The sequence below is a fragment of the Uranotaenia lowii genome, chromosome 1 (assembly GCF_029784155.1).
Source record: "Uranotaenia lowii strain MFRU-FL chromosome 1, ASM2978415v1, whole genome shotgun sequence".
Taxonomy (NCBI): domain Eukaryota; kingdom Metazoa; phylum Arthropoda; class Insecta; order Diptera; family Culicidae; genus Uranotaenia; species Uranotaenia lowii.
The window spans coordinates 2,530,109-2,556,599 of record NC_073691.1 but is presented as its reverse complement, the minus strand read 5'-3'; the positions used below and the strand labels follow the sequence as shown (position 1 = coordinate 2,556,599).

General features: G+C 39.6%; 1 protein-coding gene across 19 annotated transcripts in view; it reads right to left on the bottom strand.

The window, feature by feature from the left end:
• LOC129750843 (protein lap4-like) overlaps positions 1–26,491 on the bottom strand; it is a 128,287-nt gene that overhangs the window by 71,943 nt on the left and 29,853 nt on the right. For all 19 annotated transcript variants that reach the window (XM_055746017.1, XM_055745974.1, XM_055745993.1 and 16 more), the window contains 4 exons: positions 14,374–14,491; positions 4,525–4,693; positions 1,717–3,045; positions 1,202–1,383 (listed from right to left, as the gene is read on the bottom strand). In XM_055746017.1, coding sequence (XP_055601992.1) covers positions 1,202–1,383; positions 1,717–3,045; positions 4,525–4,693; positions 14,374–14,491 — 1,798 coding nt within the window. The remainder of the gene's footprint in view (positions 1–1,201; positions 1,384–1,716; positions 3,046–4,524; positions 4,694–14,373; positions 14,492–26,491) is intronic.

The window sequence follows — 26,491 nt, the reverse complement described above, 5'->3', positions numbered from 1 at the left end:
AAAATGAAAATAAATAAAGTACACATTTATTCTGAACCACCAACACACCCCCTTCTCCTTCTCTTACTTCTTTCGACAATTTCCAGAAAACAAACCGCACGAATAAATAGAAAATACACCAACCAAGAAGCCTTCCTTTGAAGTTGCTCCCCGTCTTTATACATATGTATCTATGTGTAGTTAGAACGATTCCGATTGCGGGGAACCGTAGCCCGGAGAGGCAGCACACATGACAGGATGGTTGGTTGGGTTGACTAAGTACGTGTGCTTAATTCCACCAACAACCGAACCGGGCGACCACCTGACTGGGCTGAGTAGGTGGCAAATGCCTTTTCCGAATACGAAATCTTTGCGGGGAAAACCTACTACTACTTGCTGTCTTGCTGTGGCCGAACACATTACTACGTACTTAAGTAGAAAGGATTGAATTTCTTCCGTTTCCATCCAGGTGTATGCCGCCAAGCCGAACGAAAAGCAGTCCGTCGGAAAATCTCGGAAAATGTTGGTTGGAAAACAACCGAGAAAATGGGGCTCTGTGGATGAGGCGGTATAAGTTTTTTAATCCTTTTTGTCGGTTTGTATTCCTTTTTTCTTCTAAGCACAGTAAGTTTTCATTTGCTACACCTTTGGAAGCATATTGCTATTACCATTTAGAACGATTTGAGTCGAGCTACGCTGGCAGCAATGCAGAAGTTTGTAACATGTACGACATATTTTTCTTCATTTCACACAAAGAGCTACAACCGATATCCTTTAGTTCAACATTTTTGTCGTTTTTTCTGGAATTTACTCAAAAGTTTATAGAATATTTTCTCATAAATTGACAAAATAACTATACAATAAGCGTTACTATTGATATGTGTCAGTGAAACTATAATTTGGAAAAGTTTTACGGATTAAAAAAACCAACACATTCAGGCCAGCCATCAAGTAACCCTACAATTCGCATACAACCCCCAACAACGTTAGTCGATTGTCAAGGTACAATTATGTGACGAAACCACAAAATGATGATTAATTGCTATCGTTCTTCTTTGAGTCATTCTTGATGATGGTATCATTCTGCCACTAGAAACCCCGTGGGGCGTCAAACTAAATACTATCGTCGCACATTCGAGAGGAATATACACAGACACAGGTTAAAAATTGAGCGAAACCATACGTTGATGATTGGGCGAAATTGCACTGAGATATGACTTACCGTCACCGGTGTTGCTGCCGGTGGTTTCGGGTTCTGCTGCCGCCTCCAGCGCCGGATGTTCATCCAGTTTCGGTGGCGGCGGAAGCGATTCCTTCAGCTTGAGCGAATTCAGCACCAGCGAGCTGTTTTTGTCCGTAAGCGTATGATGTACTCGTTTGTTTTTCAGGTGATGGGGGGTGTCCCTGTATAGAATAAATCAACGTATTAATATAGGCCAAAGTGAAGAATATTACATAAACGCGTCTGATAACTGGATTGATTAAATCAGTAACTTGTTTATTCCAATAACAAATTAGTAACAAATTATTCCAATATCGGCAGACTTCTTTGATAAAAAACAAGATTTTTAAGGTACTCCCTTAAAAAAAATGTCTCTAAATCAAAATCAAACTTCAAGCTTGTTGCCCTTCCACGATCCGATCAGGCTCAAATTTGACACGTGACCTTCTTGCAAAGCAACGCTAGATTTGCTTTACTAATTTAAAAACTTAACACTAAACTAAAAAAAAACTAACCTCCGGTGTAATTTAGAAATTGGCTGCTTTTCGTGCGCTTCCTCGTTTTCATCGCCGTAGTATTGATCGTCCTCTTCGTTCACTTCGAACCCGACCCGTTTTTCGTGATCGTCCGGATACGGTTCACTTTCTTGCTGCATGCCCGCGTCTCCCCGTACCATTTCATCCTCTTCGGCGACCGGTTCGTTACCGACCACCCCATGGATGTCGTCCATAGTGGCCATACCGCCCCCGTTCCGATTGAGCATCATCGTAGACGGTTTGGAGGAAGATTCTTCCGAGAGAGTGTCCAGATTGCCGCCGCTCATTTCGTCCGGTCGCTTTTCCTTGGCAAACAGTTTGTGTGCTTTCAGTTTCAATTCCTTCGGGTGTGGGGTGTTTTGGCGCACGAAGGGAGTGTCTTTGTCCACGTTCGAATCTTCGCTGAACTTTACCGAATGCGTCCGGGATGCTTCCCGTTCTTCCCAATCTTCCGAATCGGAGTCTTCCCGATTTTCCGGACTCACTGGAACGTATTCTTGCTGCGGCAGGAGAAAGCAGGTAAGGACTTGTTCACCGGTTGCCTCATCGACATCCGGTTGGAATGTAAGTAGTGGTTGGGCCTGGTTTTCCGACAGCCAAACGGCTTTGAGCTGCAGATTGACCAGAGAGTAGGGTAAATATTGGAGCCGATTACCGGAAACGTCCAGCACATGCAGTTCGAGACAGTTGCCGAGCTCCGAGGGCAGTTTTGTGAGTTTGTTTTCCCGTAAACTTAGCACTCCTAAACTTCTACAGTTGCCGAGCTCATTTGGTACCGATACCAGTGAGTTCCGGTCTACGTTCAGATTGTTCAACATCGTCATATTGCCGATGGTGTAAGGCAACTCGTTTAGGAAGTTTTCGGTCAGAATAAGCTCTTGCATGTGGACACATTGGCCTATGCTCTCGTTAAGTGTGCGCAATCGATTCTGGTCCAGCTTGAGGATTGTCAGTTTTGTCAGTTTTGAAACGCCATCCGGAAGGCCTTCCAGCAGATTCTGCGATAGGTGTAGATCTGTGAGATTCTCTAGTCCACCTACCTCCTCTGGGATTTCCTCCAACCGATTCTCCGAGACGTCTAAGCATACTAAATTCCTTAGTAATCCAATCTCGGGTGGCAGTTTCTGCAGCTGGTTGTGATCGAGCCACAGCTCTTGAAGCGAGGGCAAATAGCCCAGGTGTGGCGGAAGCTCTTCGATTTCATTGTCACCCAAATCCAGCCGTTCCAGTTTTGTGAGCTGACTGATGGATTCCGGCAGGGTTTTCAGCAGATTCTCTCTCAATTCCAGCGATTCCAGCTTCGATAGACTGTAACGATAGACAGAAAGAAAACAACAATTTAATAAAAAAAACTCAGCTCACAATGACGTAACGATGCTAGAATTAGAATGCCATAAGCCAAACGATGCTACCTAATGAACGAATACAAATGGCGAAGGAATCGACGCGTCATGAATGACAATGACCTAGAACAGCCAAACTTGGAACGAGAGCTGAAAGATAGGAACGAGTTTTCGTTTGAACCAGTCTTCACCGGTTCTCGGTTGGCGGTTTTCAGAAGCGGGGGAATGCAAATTTGCGACGGACTATCCAAGGCGCGATTCGGCGATGGTTGTGATGATTCATGCAGTCGTCGTACCAGCAAGAATTTTGAAGACGTTATGGCCAAGAATTTCTTGTTTGTGGTTTGGCAAACGTTATTATAGTGTTGAATTTTGTGTTGGATCAATAATCAAGTTTTGTCTGCTTGAGTCGAATTAAGATATGCGTCTTATTTTGAAATGCCTGTGTGAAAATGAATCAAAGAGAACGCTAATATGAAAATAGCTATAACTTTGGCTTCAGAATCATTCAAGCTTTAAGATGATTTCACAGATTTTACATCATCTCAAATCTCAACAAAATTTTACATCAGCTGTTTAGACCGAAATATGAAATCCAAACTTAAAAATGCGTTTTCGAACCGAAATTTGAGTTTACCTTCAACTAAAAATGCGTTTTCGAATCGTTTTCAGTGTTTTCTGTGATTGTTGTTGTTTTTGGCGATTTGGACCAAAGTTTGAGCCTTTAGGATCACAACTTTAAAATGCGTTTTCTGGTCTTATTGATCCATTTTTTTTTGCTATTTTGATTGAAATTTTGCACCACACCTACAAAATGCGTTTTCAGACCTCTCTGAGCGATTTTTTTGCTATTTGAACCAGAATTACGCATAACAATTTAGGCCACAATTTTGGCGATTTGATAACGATTAAAAATTCAAACCTGAATCAGAATTGAATCCAAGATCCAACCAACAGGAATCTGAATACAATTTGAGTTCTGGATAAACAGACAAATCTTTTATGTAAAAATGGAGGCGTTTTCTTTGTAACAACATCACGTATGGATGGTCGGTCGGAATGAAGTGAAATTTGGTATCCGAGGGTTTTTTGGGTCAGAGATGGTTTGTATAATAGTTTCAAGAATCAGTGAGATTTGATGAAAGGGGATCCCAATACAAATTTAACTTTATTTGTTACGATTTCCATAAGAATCTATTCGCGAGCACGATGCAGTTAAAGACGTGTAAATAAAACTAAACATTTATTACGATTTAAAGTTTAGAAGGTAAAACGAAGTTCACCGTGTCAGCTAGAATTATCTAAAAAACAATGTAATCATTTCAAATGTTTCTCTATTTTCGAAACGTTGTCTACGGATCCCAGCGATAACTTACAATAAAGATAATATTCAGACAGTTGGAAACGAAACACTTTTTCAATTTAATTTTAATAAATTACTCACCATCCGAAATCCTGGGGCAGTGACGTCAGTGACATATCGTTCAGCCCCAGGATCACCAGATTCCGCAGCTGTGAAAATCCGGCCGGCAAGCGGTTGATTGGGTTGGAGCTGAAATCCAAAATCTGTAGGCTGCGCAGGTGCTTGATGTCATCTGGAATGTCTCCGATATCTGTTGTGGGAGAGAAAAAGGAAAACGAGAACACTCATTAGTTAATTGAATCTTTGTGTGTACTTTTTTGTGTTCCATAAATTTTGATATAATAAAAATAATGACGTCTCCAGTCGCAGACTTATGTCGAGTTCGTGTATTAAAATTGCAAAAACCTGTACAAGTTTTTATGCAAACAGGTCTCGAGAACCGTTCATTTGCTTATTGGCAACAATTTATTGTCACTGAGGCGACCCGACGATACACACTAAAGAAGAATCCTAGTTTGATTTTTCAAAATGAACTTTGAACGTTTCAAACCATCTAATTGAGAAAATCTGAAGAAAGAAGTTCAGTTAGACTCGTTGTTCCAATTATCAATAAAAAGTTTCGGCACTGTTGAAGAATCAATCTAGCCCTAGAAGTTATACCCATCAGCAAGCCCCCCGAGTTTGAAAGCGGAGCAGAACAAAGCCGACACGATACCTGTCAAGAGTTAGATCGGTTGAAAGAGTCGGATACACCGAGTGACGGGAAGGATTGACGGGTTCCGAAGGGCGGCGACAACAGCACAGCAAATGGGACTCGTTTGAGCGATTAATTAGACTGGTGTGCTCATTAGCATGATGAAAATAATTTCCGAACGAGATCTGGTCGGCCCGTTGCATTAGATTGTTTTTTTTTTGTTTCACTTTCTGAGGAGGTCCAGCTGGTGGATTCTGTTTTGACGAAAATTGACAGATATGACTCTCCTAGAACAACTTCTAATTAAAAAAGGTACCATTATCGTGTTGACGACATGAATCTAGAGGGATATGAAATTTATAAAATTGGTAACTTGTTGCTTTAAAGCAATTCAAGTGCAGTTGGGACGTCCAATGGGCGAGACTCTTTCCCAAATCAGACACCGGTTGCCAGCACGAAAGCACTGAGTAATCCCACGAAAAGCTCACGAGTCTCAGGATAGAAATAATTGCTTCTATACCTGGAGGCGCTGTTCGAATGGAGGGCTTTGGAGAGAAGCCCAAACGTTCGTTGGTTGGCCCAACAGCAGTGTGCTGGCTGTTTACCATCATCATAGCCATACTATTCATCTTCGAAAGCAAGCAATAATAGCAGCGATTGCACTCGGGAGGAAAGTAAAGCATGGATCATCCCACGAAAATGCTCTGAAGTGTCCTAAAAAAAGAGCACCTCTCCGACGAACTTTGCCAACTTCAACGAACAGTTATTGTACACTAGACTAGTGCAAAGTGTACCTACTACTATACTAGAGATGGGTAATACACAACAGGTTATGGTGGCTGGAAATATCATAAAGCATCTTCCGCCGGTCTCTCTTTCGCCTCAACTCAGCTCAGATTGGGTCGCCGCCAACAACAGTGCACGTGGGAACGGTTAAATATAGACCTGATTTAGAGGCTCTTTTATTTGCGGTTCTTTGACTTTATTGCCATAGGATCCACTTACTTATAAGCATATAGTGTGGTACACATTCATAGTTCAGTAGAATGAAGACATACAATTATTTTATAATGTTATTTTTAAAAGGATTAAACTATTATCTCAAATCTCAAAAACGAAGATAGTAAATTAAAAGTAAGAATTAAGCCAAAGAATTATTAGGTAGGTACTTATACCTACCAAAAACGACCCGATTTTTCACAAACCCTTTCGCGATGTGAGGCCTAGAAGGCTTCAAGAGCAAATGGGACTACATATTGAAAACTCTACCGACAAAGAACCTTGCAACCATGAACTTAGAGAAATCATTAACGTCTCTTTATTTAAGGTCCAAACTGAATCATAGCAAGGTGGCACAGTTTCTACTAGAATTAGGTAGGCTACAAGAAATGCGATGTAGTGCAATGTAGTGGAAATGGTAATTGAGCAGCAGATAGGTCTGGCTAAGCTGATCTCTACGTCACGAGGCGTTTTCCCATCCTGGAGATAGTGTTAGATTCTCGGAACGGATTCATTATTGCAAAAATTAATAGCATCTTCTCCTGTAGCTGCTACGCTTCACCAAGATGGACGACCGGGGAGTTCAACACAATCTAATGATAGGAGAAAACTTCAACGCTCGTGCGATTAACTGGGATAGCAGGTGCAATAGCCCTAGAGGCCACAGTTTACTAGAAGCATTCGCGAGACTGGAGGTTGAGCTGTGTAACACTGGAGCTACCAGCACCTTTCGCAAGCACTGAATACCAGATGTGACATTAGCGAGTCGATCGCTTTAAATTGATATAAACTGAACAGTGTGTAAAGACTATACGCACAGCGATCACCAAGCGATACGCTATAGCGTAGGAGGCCGAAACCCTGTGGTTACGAGGCAACCACCGGTCCAAGAGCAGAGATGGAAGACAAAAGCTTTCGATCAGGAAGTCTGCATTGAAGCTATAAACATGCAGGGAGCATCACCAGTGCTGGTGGATATCAGAAATTGCCGAGCTGCGTGCAAGCTGCCTAAAAGCCAGGCGGCGAGCTCAACGAGCGAGCCGATAGAGAAACGAGAGGTGCCGTTCATCGAGCAGCCAGGATTGCACTGAAGCGAGCTATTAGGATTTAGGAAAATCGAAGAGGACTGCTACAGAGCACTGTGCCAGAGTGTAGATGACACCCCAATGGGGTCAAGCCTATAGAGTTGCACTAGCGAGATTTGGTGGCCCGAGGTCGCCGACCGGGAAAAGTACGGAAAAATTGAAGGAGACCGTTTCGCATCTTTCCCCGCAGCATGGTCCGGCACAGTGGCTACTAGCCCAGTACGACGCGGAAGTCTACAACATCGAGTCAGTAACACACGAGAAACTTGTGGCCATCGCTAAAAAACTTCGAAAGAACCCCGAATTCAGTAGTGAACGTGTTGGTACAGACCATTGCGGATACTTTCAGAGTGGTGTTACAAAAGTGTTTCGACGAGGAATCTTTCCCAAACCTGTGGAAAACTGCGAAGCTGGTGTTACTATCGAAACCGGGAAAACCCCCACTATTATAGTACAGAATTATTTGTCTGTTGGATACCCTTGGTCAACTACTAGAGAGGATAATATTCAGCAGACTAACTGTCTGCACAGAAGTCGAACAGCCAGTTCGGTGTTCGGAAAGGGAGATCCACAGTGAACGCCATCGGAATGGTGACAGAGCACGCGAAACGCGCATACCAAAAGAAGAGGACAGGTTTTCATCATTACGCCATTGTGACGATCGATGTCAAAAATGCCTTCAACAATGCTAGCTGGGAAGCTATTGCCAAAGCGCTTCACAGGGTGTGTGTTCCCAATGCCCTATGCCCTTACAATCTACTGCCCTAACAGCGGGTGTTCCTCAGGGTTTCATACAAGGACCAGTGCTCTAGAATGCCATATATGATGAGATGTTAACGCTGAAACTACCAGCAGGCGCGCCGACAGTCAGATTTGCGGACGATATCGTGCTCATGAATATCGGCGAAACAATTGAGGAGGTAAATACCTTGCAACGGTCTGGTAGCCCACCATAAAATCGAAGTGCTACTCGTGACCAACAAAAGAGTTGTGCCGAATATAGAGATCGATTACTGTTGGAGGACACACCACATCTTAATCTTCGAAGCAGCTGCTGAAACACTTTGGAGTAATGGTCGAAAACCGCTTTAGTTTTGGTGCACATGTCAAATACTGTTGTGATAGTGCGTCGAAAGTCATCGACTCATTGGCATGGATTATGGCGAACTGTCATGGTCCAAAGAGTAGCAAGAGACATCCCCTTGCGGGCGTTGCACTATCGAAACTACGATACGGAGGAGCGGCCGGGAGCTCTGCCCTAGAGGTAGAGCGTAACAGATCGAAATTACGGAGTCAACGTCGAGTCACTGTGCATGCAGGATCATCTAAACGGATGCAGCTTCTGTCATTGCGGGCATGATAACCATCGAAATCACTCTGGCAGAGGATAAACAGTGTTACGTAGCTAGAGCAGTTAGAGGAGTGCACAAAGCTCAACGAGCAGCGTCAATGCTCAAGTGGTAGGAGCAATGGGATGCATCGATCAATGCAAGATGGACGCATAGGCTCTTCCCACGGCTTTCGGGTTGGATAAAAAGGAAGTACGGAGAAGTCAACTTTTACCTGACGCAGTTGGTTTCGGGGCAGGGGTGCTTTGGGCAATATCTTCGATTTGAGCTCATCAGCTCAATTTCCAGCGCCATATTGCCCGGAATGCGTAGATATGGAAGAATCCGCAGAACATTCGATATTTGTCTGCCCCAGGTTCATGTCAAGGCGTAGGAAACTTCTAACCTTGAATGCTGAGAATTTTGTGAATGAAATGTGTCGCGACAAATTTTCATGGCGAGGGAAGGTATTGGGCCTCGTATGACACCATTAATCAAAAGCAACGCGATCTTAGGTTTCACGTACTCAACTACGATCTTTCCTACAGCAAGAGGAATTTGAGAAGGAAAAAGGGTGGATGTACACTGATGGACATAGGGTTTAGTGTTCTGTTGAAGTTTTCGTTGTTTTATCTCTTCTTATCTTGTTATGAAAGAAGAGTAGAGCAGTGGAACAACTATTGATGGGAATAACTTTTGATTGCGTGTTTGGAATTAAATGAAATTTTCAACTAGTAATATATTGTTTACTTGCGCAAGTGTCAAGTGATTTTTCAGATAGCTCCCAAACTAGAAGAACATAGATCAAATTGTGTGCACTGCTGATGCCATCCATCTCACATACAGTTAACCACTTTTTTGAGCATACCGGTCAATTTAGAAGCCTTTTCCATTTTCTGGAGATTGCATTTGACGGGATTGGAAGATTTTTTCTCTTTCAGCAAAAAGAAAAACAATATCTTTGGCTTCCTATCGCTGTATGGTAGTTTTCGCGTGATAGCACGATGCCAGAAGTGACAAAATCATTTTTTAACTTTGCAGCAATAGTATATATCCATATGAATAATGATCAAACAGTGGAATTTCCGTTGTTTAGGACTCTTCCTGACGTACTTTTTTGGATTTTCCACAACAATGCACAAATTTTGGTTTCTATGTTCTCCTTGTTTCTTCAAAATCTCTAAAATTGAGTTAAACTTAGATTCTATAATAATTTGTTTTGATCATTGATTAAATATTACTAGGAAAACGCTCTAAAATTCCAAGTGAACCACCTTAAGAAATTGCACATTGCATCTTGCAAAAATCTCCCGCAACCGGCACCAACGACTATGCTAGCTAGCTAAGAAGCAGGGACGTATAGTAGAATTGGGGCCATCTCTCCGAGGGAAGTTTTTCTTTCTCTTGAATTTGGCACGGCAAACTTTTGTCGGTTTTGGCGTCGCATCAGCAAAAAAAGAAGGTGAAACTTTCCACGATTAAATAATCTTAGAGCTTGAAGGAGGAAAAAACCCTCTAAAATCTGTCAGCTGTATCGCACAGATTTTTTGATCGGGTTCAGTTTTCTTTCTAGAGAAATGAATGTTTTAACGGGTTGAAGGGGTTGGGCGTTTGTGCTAAAGCAGAAACAATGGAAATCAAAATAAAAACCACACTAACCTAACAAACAGGGCCTAGGTAAATTTCTGGGAGGAAATAGAAAGGAAGCCGTAAGGTAGGGAGACGAAGAGACGACGATCGTTTACCACTTCATATAACGGAATAGAGAACGACGTCATGCCTAAAAGCGCTTTTTGGGGTTTGTTTCTTCTACTCTACTAGCAAATAGAAGATGGAGCATTAGTGCGAGTGCTCAATGAGAAAATTATGGTGGGAATAGTGGGGAATGTGGGAGGTGAAAATGGTAAGCTGTAATCGAGGAAAACCAGAAAAGTACCGTTTGATTCTGTGATTCTGACGACTGTGTTCGGTCGAGGGGATTGTTGATGGGCTGGGCTGGGCGCATACTGAATAATTCCACGCTCCGTAACACGGTGGAACTAATTTGCAGAGCAATTAATGTCAGACCACATTAATCGTGAGTGTGGAACAACAAACGAAACGAGATATTTACAGTGTTTACAATCAGTCGAAAAATTTGGATGGACATAATAAAAATTGAAAAATTTTCCTTCTTTTTGCGCGTTTATCCCGAAGGACAAACATCCTTGTTTGTTCTCAAACCAGCATAAAATTGTGCATGACATTTAGGTTATGAGGTGTTATCTGATGGTGATGTGACGATAAGTACCCACAACAGACAACCTCTTCCAGTTAAAGTGGAATCATCCATCCAGCAACATAACCGACCAGACCAGAGCTAAGGGCTAAGAGAGTCAACAGACGCCAAATTAGAACCATGAACAGTAGCAGATCGGAGATATCTGGTCTGGTTCTGGCGGCGAACTGAACTGAACCGTAAAGCAGCGGCGGCGGCGGTGGTCGAGAAACATAAACAAAAGCTCTGTTGTCTTTATCCACTTCACTAGCTCTAGCAACAGACCGACTGAATGACTGGAAAAGCTGGAATGGGTGGGCGGAAACCGCCATAAAGTGATGCAAAGAATTGGATCAAGACTGCTAGTGCTGCTGCTGTTGGTTTATGCTTATTGTTTGGAAGGAAGCGCGCGAAAGAGAAAGGTCACTCGCCTGCAGGGCAAGACGAGGACTAGATAAACATTTTCTTTTCTTTCTGTTTCTGACTCGGTTTTTTTTTTAATTCAACCCTCAACTGACCAAACGCTGAACGAGCAATATTGTTCTTCGTGTAAACGAACGTTGGAATTCCAATTTTTGATACAAACGATCGCATTAATATCATCTTCGGGGAAAAATTTAAAATCACAAGTAGAGCGCTAATGGGTTGCAGTGAAGCACCAAAGAGAACTAATAAGTTCATTCATCAATCGTCCGTAGCAAGCAACTGCAGCAAGCAATATGAGCTGTCTAACCCCTCGTCAAAAATGTCGACGTTTTCGACATGAAAGAGCTCAATGCTTAAAAGAACTACTAGCTGAGCTGAGAGGTGAATGATCTGGGGGCTCTTGACTTGTTACCGTCAAAAGGGATACGATAAGTTCAATCAGGAGAATTTTGAACTATTTCAAATCTATCTACCCTCGTTAAAAAAAATGAAATTAACGCGCTTCAACTCGAAACGTTTATTCGAGCCAGTTTACTTGTTTTGAGTCTGTTTTCAGTTTTGTGTAAGAAAATCAAGACGATCAAGACGAAAAGTTTTTCTACGGTAAATTGTAAGCCGAACGGATCTTAAATGCAAAAATTGGAACTATATAGACTCCATCCATAGGGTCTTCAGACTGTTTCCAAATTAAAAAAAAACGAAAGTAGTAAAATTTCACTTTTTTCGCTTTTAGGAACTTTGAAAATTTCGTTCATTTAAGTCATTTATGTCATTTTTGTCATTTTAGTTATTTAAACCATTTAAGTCATTTAAGTCATTTACTCATTTTTAATCTTTTTTGTAATTTAAGTCATTTCAGTCATTTTTGTCATTTTCGTCCATTTCGTCATTTTAGTCATAAGTCATTTAAGTCATTTTGGTCATTTTAGTCATTTTAGTCATTTTAGTCATTTTAGTCATTTTTGTCATTTAATCATTTTAGTCATTTTAGTCATTTTTGTCATTTTTGTCATTTTTGTCATTTAGTCGTTTTAGTCATTTTAGTCAGTTTAGGGATTTTAATCACTTGAGTCATTTTGGTCATTTAAATCTTTTTAGTCCTTTTTGTCATATTGGTCATTTTAATCATATTAGTCATTTTAGCCATTTTTGTCATTTTAATCATTTGAATCATCTCAGTCAATTTAATCATTTTGGTCATTTCAGTCATTTTAGTAATTTAAGTCGCCAACTAAAATTATCACTAAAATGGTCATTTTAGTTATTTTAGTCATTCCTGTCATTTTAGTCTTATTTGTCATTTTAGTATTTGTTTTTCATTTGAGTCATTTTGGTCATTTTAGTTATTTTTGTCATTTCAGTTATTCCAGTAGTTTCAGTCATAGTTGTCATTTTAGTAATTTCTAACATTTTAGTCATATTAGTCACTTTAGTCAATTTAGTCATTTCAGTCATTATAGTCATTTCAGTCATTTTTAATTATTTTAGTCGTTTGAGTTATTTTAGTTATTTCAGTCATTTTTATCATTTTTTGTCATTCTAGTCATTTTTGTCATTTTACACATTTAAGTCATTTTTATCATTTTGTCATTTCAGTCATTTTTGTCATTGTAGTCAATTTTGCTATTTTCGTCAGTTTAGTGTCATTATTGTTGTCATTTTAGTCATTTATGTAATTTTGTCCATTTTGTTTTTGTCATTTGTTGTTTTTTTGCTCTTTTTCCTTTTGTCTCTTTTTTGTTTTTTATTTTCATTTTTGTTTTTTTTTTTTGTCACATTTTGTCATTTTTATCATTTTTGTCATTTGTGTCATTTTTGTCATTTGTGTCATAATGGTCAGTTTGGTCATTTTAGTAATTTCAGTAATTTTAGTTATTTTGAACATTTAAGTATTTTTGTCATTTCACAGATTTCAGTCATTTTTGCCATTTTTTCATTCTCGTCATTTTTATCATTTCTGTCATTTATTTAATTTTTTTCACTTTTGTCATTTTTATCTTTTATTTCAGTTTGGTCAACTTTGTATTGTTGTCATTTTTATTATGTCTATTTTTATCTTTTTTCACTTTTTTGTTTCTGTAATGTTTTGTCTCTTTTTTTGTATTATTTTTTTTTTGTTCTCTTTTATATGTTTTGTTGTTTTTGTCATTTTTTTTGTAATTCCTGTCAATTTTGTCGTTCTTGCCATTTTTGCCATTTTCGTCATTTTTGTCATTGTTTTCATTTTTGTCATTTTGTTGTTTGTCTTTTTGTTATTATTTGTCATTTTTGTTATGACCACAATTCATTTTAGTCTTTTTGATTATTTTGTCTATTTTGTTTTTGTCATTTTCTGTCTTTTTTGTTTTTTTGCCTTTTTTGTTCCTTGTCATTTTTTTCATTTTTTTCGTTTTTAATTTAGTTTTTTTTTTGTCCTTTTTGTTTTTTTGTCATTTTTGTTATTTTTGGTCTTTTTGATCATTTTTCTTATTTTTGTATTTTTTTTCGTCATTGTTATCATTTTTTTTTTCATTTTTTATAATTTTTTTCATTTTTGTTTTTTTGTCATTTTAGTCATTTTATTATATTGTTTTTTTTTCTTGTTTGTCTTTTTTGCCCAATTTTGTCTTTTTTATCCCATTTTGTCTTTTTTATCCAATTTAGTCTTTTTTGCCCAATTTTGTCTTTTTTCCTGTGTATTCTTTTCCTTGTTGTCCTCGTCGTCAAACAGATCTATTTTGAATATTATCCTCAAAACTTTAGAATTCTTTGAAACGCTGTAACTTTGCATTCAACGAATGATTAAAAAAAAAGCATTCATATGCTTCCAGATCGCCACCTCGTCAATTCTTAGCGCCAAATTTAGTCATAATATTGAGGGGAAAATTACTCTAACAAAGGCCACAGAGCGTGGAGAAGCGTTTTTATGAGGATTTGAACAATAAAGCAGACCTGGAATGGACTGAATTTTTGATAGAAACCACATGTCCATGCCTCTCAAGTTGAAGTGTTTCAAACCATCCCACGTTTTCACAGTTTATTTTCACAACAAAAGAAAAACGATTGTTTTTTTTAAATATTTTAATGTAGATGTTGATGTCATTTTTAAATCGAATTTTGTTACAATTTGCTTACGTTCTAAGCATCGCTCAAATAACTTACCATTTCGGGAAACATCGAGCTCGACCAGATTCTCGAAGTTCTGAATGTCGGACGGGAGCTTCATGATTTCATTATCGCTCAGGCCCAGCTTCCGCAGCCGGTGGAGCCGAAAAAAGTTCTGAAATGGGGAAAGAAGAAAAAAAAGTTAGCAAACCAGACACAGTCATTGTTTTGTTGAAAAAAAAAATGTCAGAGGGATTTACGAATTCATTTCGATGCGAAAGATGTTTTTTTTTCTGTTTGTTAAGAATTTGAAGAAATAAAGCTTAGTTCTTTTGGAAATGGGACACTTTCAAATGCGTGTATTTCATCAACCGTTCGATTAATCAAAACATTTTCTAGGAACAAAACAAAGGTAATTCAATTTTATTTCATAAAAAAAATTAAAAAAAAATTATTCATCTGTTGTTCTAAAAAATAATCTCACTTTACTGTTTATACCTCCCATCAGTCCGCGCACACTTTTTTCAGATATGGTTTTTGCCAACTTTTGCCACCAATTCTTCATCTGATGAATGTTTTTGGTGATTTTACCCTTCTTCTTCAACTTCTGCTTCATAATTGCCCAATATTTTTCGATTGGTCGAAGCTGGGGACAATTTGGCGGATTAAGATGTTTTGGGATGAATTGCAGATGATTTTCGTTGTACCACTGTAGCACCTCCTTGCTATAATGGCAACTGGCCAGATCCGGCCAAAAAGTTACTGGACCGTCATGGGATCTAATGAAAGGTAAAATTCGTTTTTTGAGGCACTCTTTTTTGTAGAGATCCGAGTTCATGGTCTTATCCGTTACAAAAACTTTCGTTTTTTTACCACATGTGCAGATCCCTTGCCAAATCATAAATTTTTTTGCAAATTTTTCTGCAAAAATAAACTTATATCTGTTCATAACCTTTCCACGACCACGAGCCTTATAAAATTTTATCCCTGGTATTTGATTGAAATCAGCTTTGACGTATGTTTCGTCGTCCATCAAAACACAACCGGATTTTTTCGTCAAAATCCTGCTGTACAATCTTCGAGCCCTGGTTCTGGCCACTGTGTGTTGCTTGAGGGTTCTGTTGGGTTGTCTGCTTGCTCGGAAGCACCTATAGCCTTCCCGGATACGGATCCGCCGCACAGTTGTGCGATTTGCTTTCAATTGTTTCGCCAAATCGTAGTCCGAAATGTTAGGGTTGGCCTGAATCCGATTGATAACCTTCAACCGCAGATGTTGATCATAGGTTCCACTCCGACGCTTGATTTGAACTTTCCGGACAATCGTGAGAGTCTCCTGATATTTTTTTATCACTCGCCCGACGGTGCTTTTGGGAATTTTCAACATTTTTGAAAGCTGCCGAATCGATAAGAACGGGGTTTTCAAGTAACTGTGCAAAATTTTTTTTCTGTTTTCTTCTTGCATCGCTAATTTTTCGGAAACGCGTTAGTTTAAAATCAAAAAAATCAAGTAGATAGTACTGTTTACAAACAACACAACGCTGCCAAAAGTTTGCAAATCTGACCACCAGGAGCGCTGCAATCAACAAAACAAAGTGTCCCATTTCTAAAAGAACTAAGCTTTACAAACAATTGTGCTACGTGACAATAATGTAGCTTATCTGTTTTGACAAATTGGCGGACATAATTTTAGAGAGTAGAAAGGGGTGGTTAAACTTCCAGTAGCCTGAATGTAATAGTGAAAGCCCGCCTTCCTCGTACTCATCCATCAATGATGAACGCCTCTATTCTAGTAAACAGTCGAAAACAAACGATGTGATCAACCATATTATTTTAGCTACAGAAGGCATGTTTGTCGAACAGGGAACAGTGTTTTTCGTCCGAAGGGAAAGGCAAAAAATAGGGCGGCAGAGGTGTAGGTACCCATAGTTCATGATTGGCAATCATATGCACACACAACAGGGCACCAACAGCAGCCAGATAGTATCGGGGACGTAAATCACCATTGATGGTAAATTAATGTTGGTTTGGTGTGTTTACAGCAGCACATGCGGTCTCCTCCTACTGTCATGTTTCAATCTCGATGAAGAATGGGTGTATTGTTATGGGATGTTGGGTTTATTTCGCTTTTTTTGCTCCTCGAAACTATTTCACCGTGAAAGGTCACTGAATATTGCCCAAATGTAGTAAGTTCGACTCAGGCCTAGTAGCATCATCATCATGTTGTGGGAGGAGGTGTGGTCGTTTAAAATAAACTGCAACCATCTGGAACCATCGTTTACTGGTTTACTGATCGATTTGAATTTGTAAGTTAATTTTGGAATTAAATGCTGTCCTTTTCATTTTTGTACTTCAGGTACCATAATTCTCCGAAATTCTTCTGAATGCTTCTTAATTTTTTTTTGTTTCGATTATAGTCGTTTTACCATCATTATGGCATTCGCGACTTTATCAACGTTGCAGTTGGCGGATCGTTATTGAAAAACTTATCCGGTACGTTCGATGTTTACTCTTGGGCTCGAACTCGCGGACATCTGCTCAGGAGACAACAGACTTGCCAACTAACTATATCACAAGCCCATGGAGCTTCTTGAATGGTTTACGTTTACTATACACTTAGGTCTTTTTACCATGATTTTAACGGTTAAACAGATATTTAAGAAAAATATAAAGGGCTAATATAAGCCCTTTGAATTGAAGTTTTTGAAGTCAGAAGTTGGATAAAAATTGAGACAGAAAACATGAAATCTAAAATCTGTGAACTTAGACCAGAGACCTTTAATCTGACTCATGAAATTTTAAAGACATAAGACCTGAGACTCGAGATATTAGACATTGCACATTAGACCTGAGACCTCATTCAACACGACCCAACATGAAACTGCTAAACTTTGAAAGAAATCTTTTCCAGGGTATCACCAAGCTTGCTAATAGTTGATTATCGTTGATTATTGCTGCTTCTAAAACATGGAAATCTTTTGCAAAAGTTTATTTGTTGCTATTGGATTTGATTGCTAGTGCGTTTAGAAGCAAAAATTACGTCTGACGTCTTACAAAGGTTGTTACATGTGCTATCAAATGTTCTCTGTTGGTTCTCGATCTGTTATTTGCATTCTAAGAAAAAAACATTGCTTAACATTTGAAACAGGTCGAAGAAATTGGATACTAAATATCTCGGGGAATCTCATGGTAATTAAATTACTTCCACCCATACGAACAAATGTAACAAATGTTGCGGATAGACTCGACCGATGGTATGGAACTTATCATTCCGTCAATAATCGGCATCGGCACCATTTCAATTCGGTTTGCAAAACTTCTCATGACCGAATGGTGGTTCTAATTGAGGCGATGGCAGCGGGCGATGATTGCGTTATGGAATCATAACCGACTTTGCATGTCAAGTGGCAATTTCGACTCGACCTCATGTACGCCACACCATAATGTGCGATGTGTTTGATATTTTCCGATGGATAATGATGCCGAACTGTTTGCTTCGTAAAGCTGCAACTTCTCCGGGCGTAGCACTGCGTAATCGCATTCGCAGAAAACCAAATCAAGATTCCTATTGATTTCCTGCTATTTCCGGTAGTAAGTAGCTGTTTGTGATTCGGATTCGAGAACATCAACAATGCATACGACGATTCATGAATGCATCGTCGTCATCCAACCACCCAGTGGCAGTCGTATCGATGCAACATTTACTCCCACTTACCACCGCACATACACACACTAACATCTTCCCGCATATGATTCTGCGCGCAATACATACAAACGGGAAAAAATCGCAGCTCTTGACATTGCCATACACAAAGCGGTAAAAAATTGCTACTGGAATCACAGATTAACGAGACACAGATTTTTTCCGCACTCTTCCTTTTCTTGTTCCCACACGAGCACTGGGACTGCTGGATGCTCCAATTTAAAATGAATGAATTTGTCCCAGCACATGTCACGTTTATTCAATTTGTAAATCGAATCAATATTAAGCCGGAGTGCCTAAAAGGTGCTCATTGGGATACCTGCACATTCATACGTGGTTGCTGCCCCAGCTTTTGATCTTCGCGTATTAACTTTATATTGATTAGTGTGAATTAGTTGTTTGTATTATTCTATTCGATCATTAGATTAATTAATTGCAGAGGTATTCGAAATGTGGAAATTCAACTGTACATCAAATTTACTCTATTGAAGTTTCTAATTTTGAACTATGTATATAGTTTTGCTAGATTTGGGAAAAATTTAATTGCGTGCTTGTATGCTTATTTCCAAAATTTTTATATTTTGTTTTTATTTAAGTGACACAAAAGTTTTAAATGATTTTGTAAAACGTTTACCTTTCAAATATGGTAGGATATTCTGTAACTTTCAGATAGAAATCAATTGATCGATCCTCTGCTCTAATTTACTTAATGCATACCTTTATCTCGCCTTAATCAGTGGCTAATTGAGCGAATGTTCTACAAATTTCAACCATGTATCCACACAGGTTTAAGAATCGTATTTACATACTTGACGGTCAATCTGAAAAACGTCCCTACAGCAGTGTGTATCGTGCTACTTTATAACTACTCATCATCTATGCACGGTTTCGCATTTGACAGTAATTATTGTCACACCCTTATCCCATTACGACGAGCTCCGGAACATCCGTTAGCCATCAAGCCGGTCCAGTCCAGTGTCCATTAACAAACGTACGATGATACTGCAGCAATAAAACGTATAAACTCGACCGCAAATGGTCGTCAGTAGCACCGCGCTCGACGGCAAAGCCAGGAATGCATATCATTTCCCAAAGTATTTCACATATTAGTGGCTGCGAGATAAATTGAAAAAAAAAAAAAAAACACGCAGAAAGCTTGCAATGAAATCCGACCGGATTTGTTGCAATCTGTTGCATCGCATGCATGGGAATCGGATCCTATCGGAATCTTATTGTTTTGTTTTTAGATTATTAACGTATATTTTTCGCTCTGATTTTTAAGTATTTCCTCCGGTGAGAAATTGCGTAACTAAACTCGCCGATACGAGTGTTTATGGCGTTATTTTTCTCCAAAATCTAATAAAAACGCGATAAATTCAGATAAGACAGTTATATCATTACTATGGGTAGTTAAACAATAAAAACAACGATCATTTAAAAAAATCAGTACCTCAGGGATGGGAACGGAACTGTCTGACCCACAGAGTGTGGGCACACATTGGACAAACACACCTCGGGCGGATGTGTGTGAGCGCAATGTATGCTCTTTTTTCGCGATGCTTCCACCATTCTACTTTTGATTGACCGTAATTTGTTTCCGTCCATCTGCAAATCGACTGCCCTCCCTGGTGTGATCTCAAAGTGCAGTTCCACCCACTCCAAAGTCAAAGCTTTGGGTGCGGCTTTGATTGGTACAATCGTGGGAATCGTACTTCGAGTACACGGTAATTTTAGACAATTAAAAAAAATGTGTTAAATTAAAGTAGAATTATAAGAATTTAAATTGATTCTACCGAATTTTAGTCTCATTACTCACAGAACTTCGACAATTCCTGGCAAAAATCGAGTATGTCAGGGTGGCCACTCAAAATCAATTTTTGATTTCCCGCATTTTTCCCGTTTTTTTCCCGCATGGTCTCACGAAATTACCGGTTTCATACAACAGAAAACCAAACAAAATTCCGAACATTCATTTTTGAAACCATATAAACGAAAATCGATTAAGCTTTCTTTTAGTGGTAAATGATCTTTGAATGGTTCTTTTTTCAGTTATGTTTACCAATTAACCTACAAATCATGTCACTCGATTCGAATATCTTAAACAAAAGTAAAAGGGTATTAATTGAAATATGTTTGATTATCATTTTTTAATTTTATTTGTATCTCATATATTTTTAAGTATTTCAATTTTTTCGTCCATCAAGCTTGCCTCTCCCTGAGCGTCGAAAAGCACCTTAAATTTTTTCGCTTCCAGTTCCTTAACCTCCTTTTCTGCCTCTCGCTTCCGTTTCGCTATTGTTTTTTTCAGATTTTCCTCCATTTTTTGCTTTTAAGGACTCGACATATCCCGAGTGAGAATTGCGGGTATACTGGATTAACGATTTCGTTACCATTATAGCTGTAACTCCCCCTAACATGTTGATTCCGTCGTATACGATACGTTGAGTTATCAGACTCTCCACGGTTTGGTTTTCAACTAGGCATTTCGCGTTAACGGAAAAGCCGCTGTCCATCATCGCGTTGCCATGAGACAAAATTAGAATTTTCTTCAATATCGTTGTGTTTTTCTTAGATATCCCGAAATGATGTTTTTATTGAAGGTATTACAAATAATTGTCCGAATTCGTCCTTAATTTTATCGGCACAAGCTCTACTTAAGTGTTGCTTGTCAACAAGTACTTTTTTTTTACCGAGTGATACCGAGTGATGGGATTAGACAATGGAGATCGTATAGTGATTTTATTCAAAAATCTACAGTAAAACGAACGACAGATTTTTTCGAATACAAGGAAGGATATCTTATTCGGAAACATGACCAGACTCTTTTGCTTTCTTAATTGCCGATTTAGTTGAGAATCCAATTTCTACGCTTCCAGGAGGTAGAAGATTTATTTCTATGAGTTCAATTGAAATAATTGTTTTTGATTTTACGTTTAGCCGTTCAGGCTTTACAACTTCCTCTATCAATACTCTTACAAGCCCGGTTAAATCATCTAAGAGAAACGGAACCATCGGTGCTTCTGTCTGATACTCGCGTAAAAAGGACTCAGCAGTCGAAGCGGCCATAACAAAAAAAAACTCAATTTTGGTCCCTGCAACTTATCATCTACAGCTTTAGCTACAATGTCGAATACCTTTGACCGGGAAATCGATAGAAAACTCCGCTTAAAATTTGAATGGTTTTACTTAATCTTTTTCTCCTCTTGTTTTTTTAGCTCGTCGACAAACCGTTTGAGGTACGGTAGCATTCTGGCAACACGTTCTGCAACGCGTTCATTTTCCACCCAGCGAACGTCACAAAATTTTAACGGAAATGTAGTTGAACCCGTTACTGCAGTATAATCTGCCCTTTTAAGTGGAATGTTTTTGAACAGGCTATACAACGCCCTCAAAAATTCATCCAAATTTCATTCTATTTTCCTTAGTCCCTCCTTGAACGAGTTATGTACACTGTGAGGTCCATAGCTCCCAATGGTGAGAATCTCGTACGCTGGATTCGAAACAAGTTCTTGAACCTCGCTAGTTAGTTCTTTGAGCATTTTACAATTTACTGCTGGACCATCCATGGAACACTGGATCACTCATTTCAGTAGATCAGGATTTTTCTAAAAACATATTTTCAAGCCATTCAGAAGGTCATTCGAGCGCGTCGACGATAAGAATGTAGATTGTAGAACCAATATACCTTGCTTCAACTAGGTTTGTGTTTTGATTCCAGAAGCGCACACCAATATCCATTTGTTTCTTCTGCACAATCTTATTTAACGTTTCGTCAAATCCTAATACGAACTCGCTACAATTCTGTAGTAAATTGAAAACTTCATTCAAAAAATAGGGAGCAATACCGTGTGAAATCAAATAGCTTATTTTTGCTCTTCCCATTTCTATTCGACTAGCAATCTGGCTGTCCGGGAACATCCTTTTGTTGTTCAATGAAGCAAGTTCAAACTAACCGAAACCGATCCAGCTCGGCAAGAGGATTCGTTTCGACCTGGTAGAAATCGCCGAAGTCAATTGGAAAAAGACTGGAGATCAACTGTCAATCCATTTCCACTTGTTTCGACCTATTTCGACTAAACTTCATTGGACAGACTTTCACTGAGCCAAAAATTCCCGACTTCTCGAAAAAATTCCCGGCTTTTTCCCGCTTTTTTCCCGTTGGATTTCAATTCCCGTCTTTTTCCCGCTTTTCCCGCTTTTCCCGCTTTTCCCGAATGGGTGGCCACCCTGATGTACCTATATTTTCGACAGTTAAAATGCACCTACGCGAGTCATTTGAGATCTCTTTTTTCACGAGAAGAGTTTTCATACTTTTCTATTAAGACATATTTTACAACCACTTTTATGAAGGAGTCTGGTCAGGATCGCCCCTGATGGCATGATCGATAGCACCAGATCTTTCTTTGATAGAATAACAAAACAACCGCACTCATTCTTCAAAACAGTACAAGCTATTTAGTGAACTGTATTACTGACTTCGGCTTATTTCTAATTACAAATATGAACTTCCGACCAATGGTGCCTTTGGATCAAGCTCCTGACAATGTTACCGTCTCTGATGGTGGTTCGCTTGGAAAAGAGGCCGAGCCTAGGCTGACTTGGCTCGACCCTTTGGAAAACTTCTTGCTGTCCGAGTAAAACTCGGAAGTTTTGGCGCTGGCTTTTTTTTCTGCTGTTCATGCGCGCAGCATCGTCATGTTACTAGTGGGTCTTTTTCATTCCACAGTGCGGCCCTTGATGATTTGTTCGTTCCAGAACAGAGTTGTTCGAAAAGTTCCATGCCTTTTTATAGATTTTCGTTCCCCATAAACAAAGATGGTTTACTATATAGTAGGTAGTATTTGAAAACAGAGAACAGCAAAAACAGAACCACGGTATATAGACCGACCGCTTGTGTTCAATACTCATATCCACTGAACGGTAAAGAAAGGTAAAGAATCTTTCTTTCAAATTCATTCCACTCAATCTGAAATCTGTCCGTACATAAACGGGATTGAAAAGATGCTAATCTCAGCTTCCATTCGCGAAGTTATGTTTTACGAAATAATGAAAGATCTGACAAATTTAGCCGATTCATCAGAATGATTCTATCAACTGTCTACTGAAACCTTTCGCGAGGTAACAAATTCCTCTGTCATATCTAAGCTTTTCGAGAGTATTATTTTCGATAAAATGAACCCATGCGTGGTTAGAAAGAAAGATCACAGATTTGAGCTTGTTTTTCTTCTGAAAAGGCGATCAACAGTTATGAATTTAACAGAGTTTGTTACTCCAATTTTAGAATGGATGAATTCTCAGTCAATAGTGACGTACCACATGGGAGTCACTTGGGACCCCTTCCTTTCATTACTGTTATGAATGAACGAGTTTCCCGGTGTGTACTCTGGAAAACGCTCTTTGAAGGTTTTGTGAGTTATGCAGCGGTTTCGGATTAGCAACATAATGCAAAAACAGCTGTAACATTGTAGTAGAATATATTTTTTATTGTTAAATAAAAATAAGTAGTAGAATATATTTTTTATCGTTTTGTCATCATAAATTTCACCTAACGACGCAACAGTTTACGAAGCATGAGGCATTACCCACGGAATGAACCTATTTTTACAATGGTGGCGCTGTACAACGCTCATGTTAATGTTGTTAAGCTGAACATGCCCAAACAACAGATTAAAAATAGATTTACTTTAGATGTTTCTTAAATATTTGGTTAACTAGCCTTAACTTAAAGTTATTCGACCTTATGTTAATTCGGTTTCCATATAAACATTTTTTTTTGGCCTGAGTGTCCAGGTTCGATGTTTTCAGAATGTTCATTGCGAAAGGATTATGAAACGTGTCAATTAAAAATTAAGACAGCCTAACTTCCGATAAGAGAAAACAAATTCTACATACATTCAAGGCAATCGGTTCACAAGACATGTTCCCAAGGTAAAACACACACAATGTTGCACTGACTTTGAACTGAAATTCACTAACTACTGTGTTATCAAATTCTTCTCTGTCAAACATAGCCTTCATGACCTTCGCGTTTGATAAACGCTATGCTCGTTTCCAGTTGTTTACATCACTCTTATCCTTATCTTTACTAGTTCAAAAAAGAAAAAAAGGGTGGGAAGCGTTTGCTCACTAGCTGATGGGTGAACACAAAATAATGCCAATAGCAGACACAAACACTCCTCCCGGAGTTCAACAATGTCAGCTCAGCTAAATCCAACAAAATAGCTGACAAAATGCCATCAGGTTCTCCAATCAGCATTATCGTCATCGCCCCCACCAACATCATCACCGTCATTAATGGGCCCCAACAATGTGGACACTTCGGGAACAATCAGTACGTGAAAATGAGGCCAGTACCCAATAGAATTGTGTCCCGGATTCCAGCCGTCCGGATTTCCTCCGATCCTTCATCTGATATACCTACACATACGTATTGGAGGCAAGTACTGTCCCACGTGTTGAATGGGGAGCGCGCGCTCGTTCAGATGAAAGTTGAACCGCTCGTTGTGGTGGAATCGGGCGGTTTGCGGATCCGGCCATACACCCATCATCATCGCCGTCGTCATCATCAGGCAGGAGACCATACAAGCAGCAGCAGTTTGATAAAACCATTTTCGCCTTTCCACCATCATATCTGTCTGCTTCCACCTTCGTGCATCCGTCTTCCATGTCGTCCTCGTTCATCGTTTGTCGTTTTGTCCATTCGCTCCAATGAATTTGGATGGATGAAATATTAATGGTCCAGTGAACATGGCAACAACGACGGCGACCACTGCTACTACCGAGAAGAGTATTTATGTTTCAGTTTGGGAAGCTTGGGGGGTAGGTCAGGGGTTTTCCTGAGGTAAAACATTCGGTTTGTTCCACGAATGTCGGTAATAAAGAGAATTAAAACCGCACCCGGGAACGAACGGTGAAAATCAATATTTATGGACCATTTCATATCTTCTTCCCCAAGTGTACAGGCGATTTGATTGCCATAAATGTCTCAATTGACACACCTGCATAAACTTCAGTACTACAACTTTATTCGATGGTACGAACTATATTTCCAATTTAACATTGATGAAAATATAGGAGGAACAAGGGAAAAACGAACACCTTAAGCTCATGCGTGTTTAAGAAAAGAATTTAAGTAAAATTTTAAAACTAAATTGATAGATGGCTAGAGTGGGATGTAAGACAATTGAAAATTTTGAAAAAATGCAAAAAGACATGATCAACTGCTGAAAATTCAAAATAAGTTATCACTCAAAACCATTTCTCGCAAAAGATGGTTCTAAACACTCGTCGCTCGAATACTCCGAGTGTGCGCAGGTCCACCTCGAGCAATATCCATGTTTCGAGCCCGTAGAGAACAACCGGTCTAATAAGCGTCGTGTACAGGTTACACTTTGTGCGAAGGCTAAGTCTTCTCAACCGCAGTTGTTGAGTCCATAGTGAACACGACTTCCGCCGATCATTCGCCGCCAGATCTCACGACTAATGTCAGTGTCTGCGGTCACCAGTTAGCCGAGATAGATAAAGTCTTCGACTATCTCCAGCTCGTTGCCGTCGATCGTGACATTGTCATTAATGGACAAGCTGTACAGGCCAGAATATACTTCGTCATGAACGTATGAATCATTGACCCAATACTTTCTGCTTCGCGTTTCAGTTCACGGTAAATCTCCTTCACCTCCGCAGAGGATCTGCCGATTATGTCAATGTCGTCGCAAAAGCAGAAGAGTTGACTGGATCTGCTGAAAATCGTGACCCGCATTCCGCCCACCGCTCGTCGAATGACACCTTCTAACGCCACGTTGAACATCATGCAGAATAGATCATCGCTTTGTCGAAGCCTCCCTGTGCGATTCGAATGAACTCGACAATTTACCCGAAATCCACACACAACACTGCGTTCCATCCATCGTTGCCTAAATCAGTGTGGTCAGTTTCTCGAAGAAGCCGTTCTCGTCCGTGATTTTCCACAGCTCGTCACGATCGATCGTATCGTATGCAGCTTTGAAGTCGAAGAATAGATGGTGCGTAGGGGCTTGATGTTCACGGCATTTTGGGAGGATTTGCCGTTGTGTAAAGATCTGGTCCGTCGTAGTCGCTCCTCTATGAAGCCGGCCTGATGACTTCCCAGGAATCTACTTGTTTACTTGTGGCATAAGGCGGCGGAGTAGGATTTCACAGTTCAATTTGTCGCTTTTCTTGTAGATGGGGCATAAATATTACCCCCTCTTTCCTTTTCTCCGGTAGCTCGTCAATTCGACCTAGAAGTTTCACATCCGTAAGGTTGAATATGCCAATTTGGCATAACATCTATCCGGTCTGACAACTTTCAACTGAATTCTACCCATTCGACCTACAGTCTGATAAACATATGCCGAAGGTCCGAACTTTGAGAAGCATGTTTGGAATTCCTCTTCAGTTCTGCTTGTCTAGTGAAAAAGAGTGCAATTTTTTTCTAATGTTCCTCCCTAGCTATGC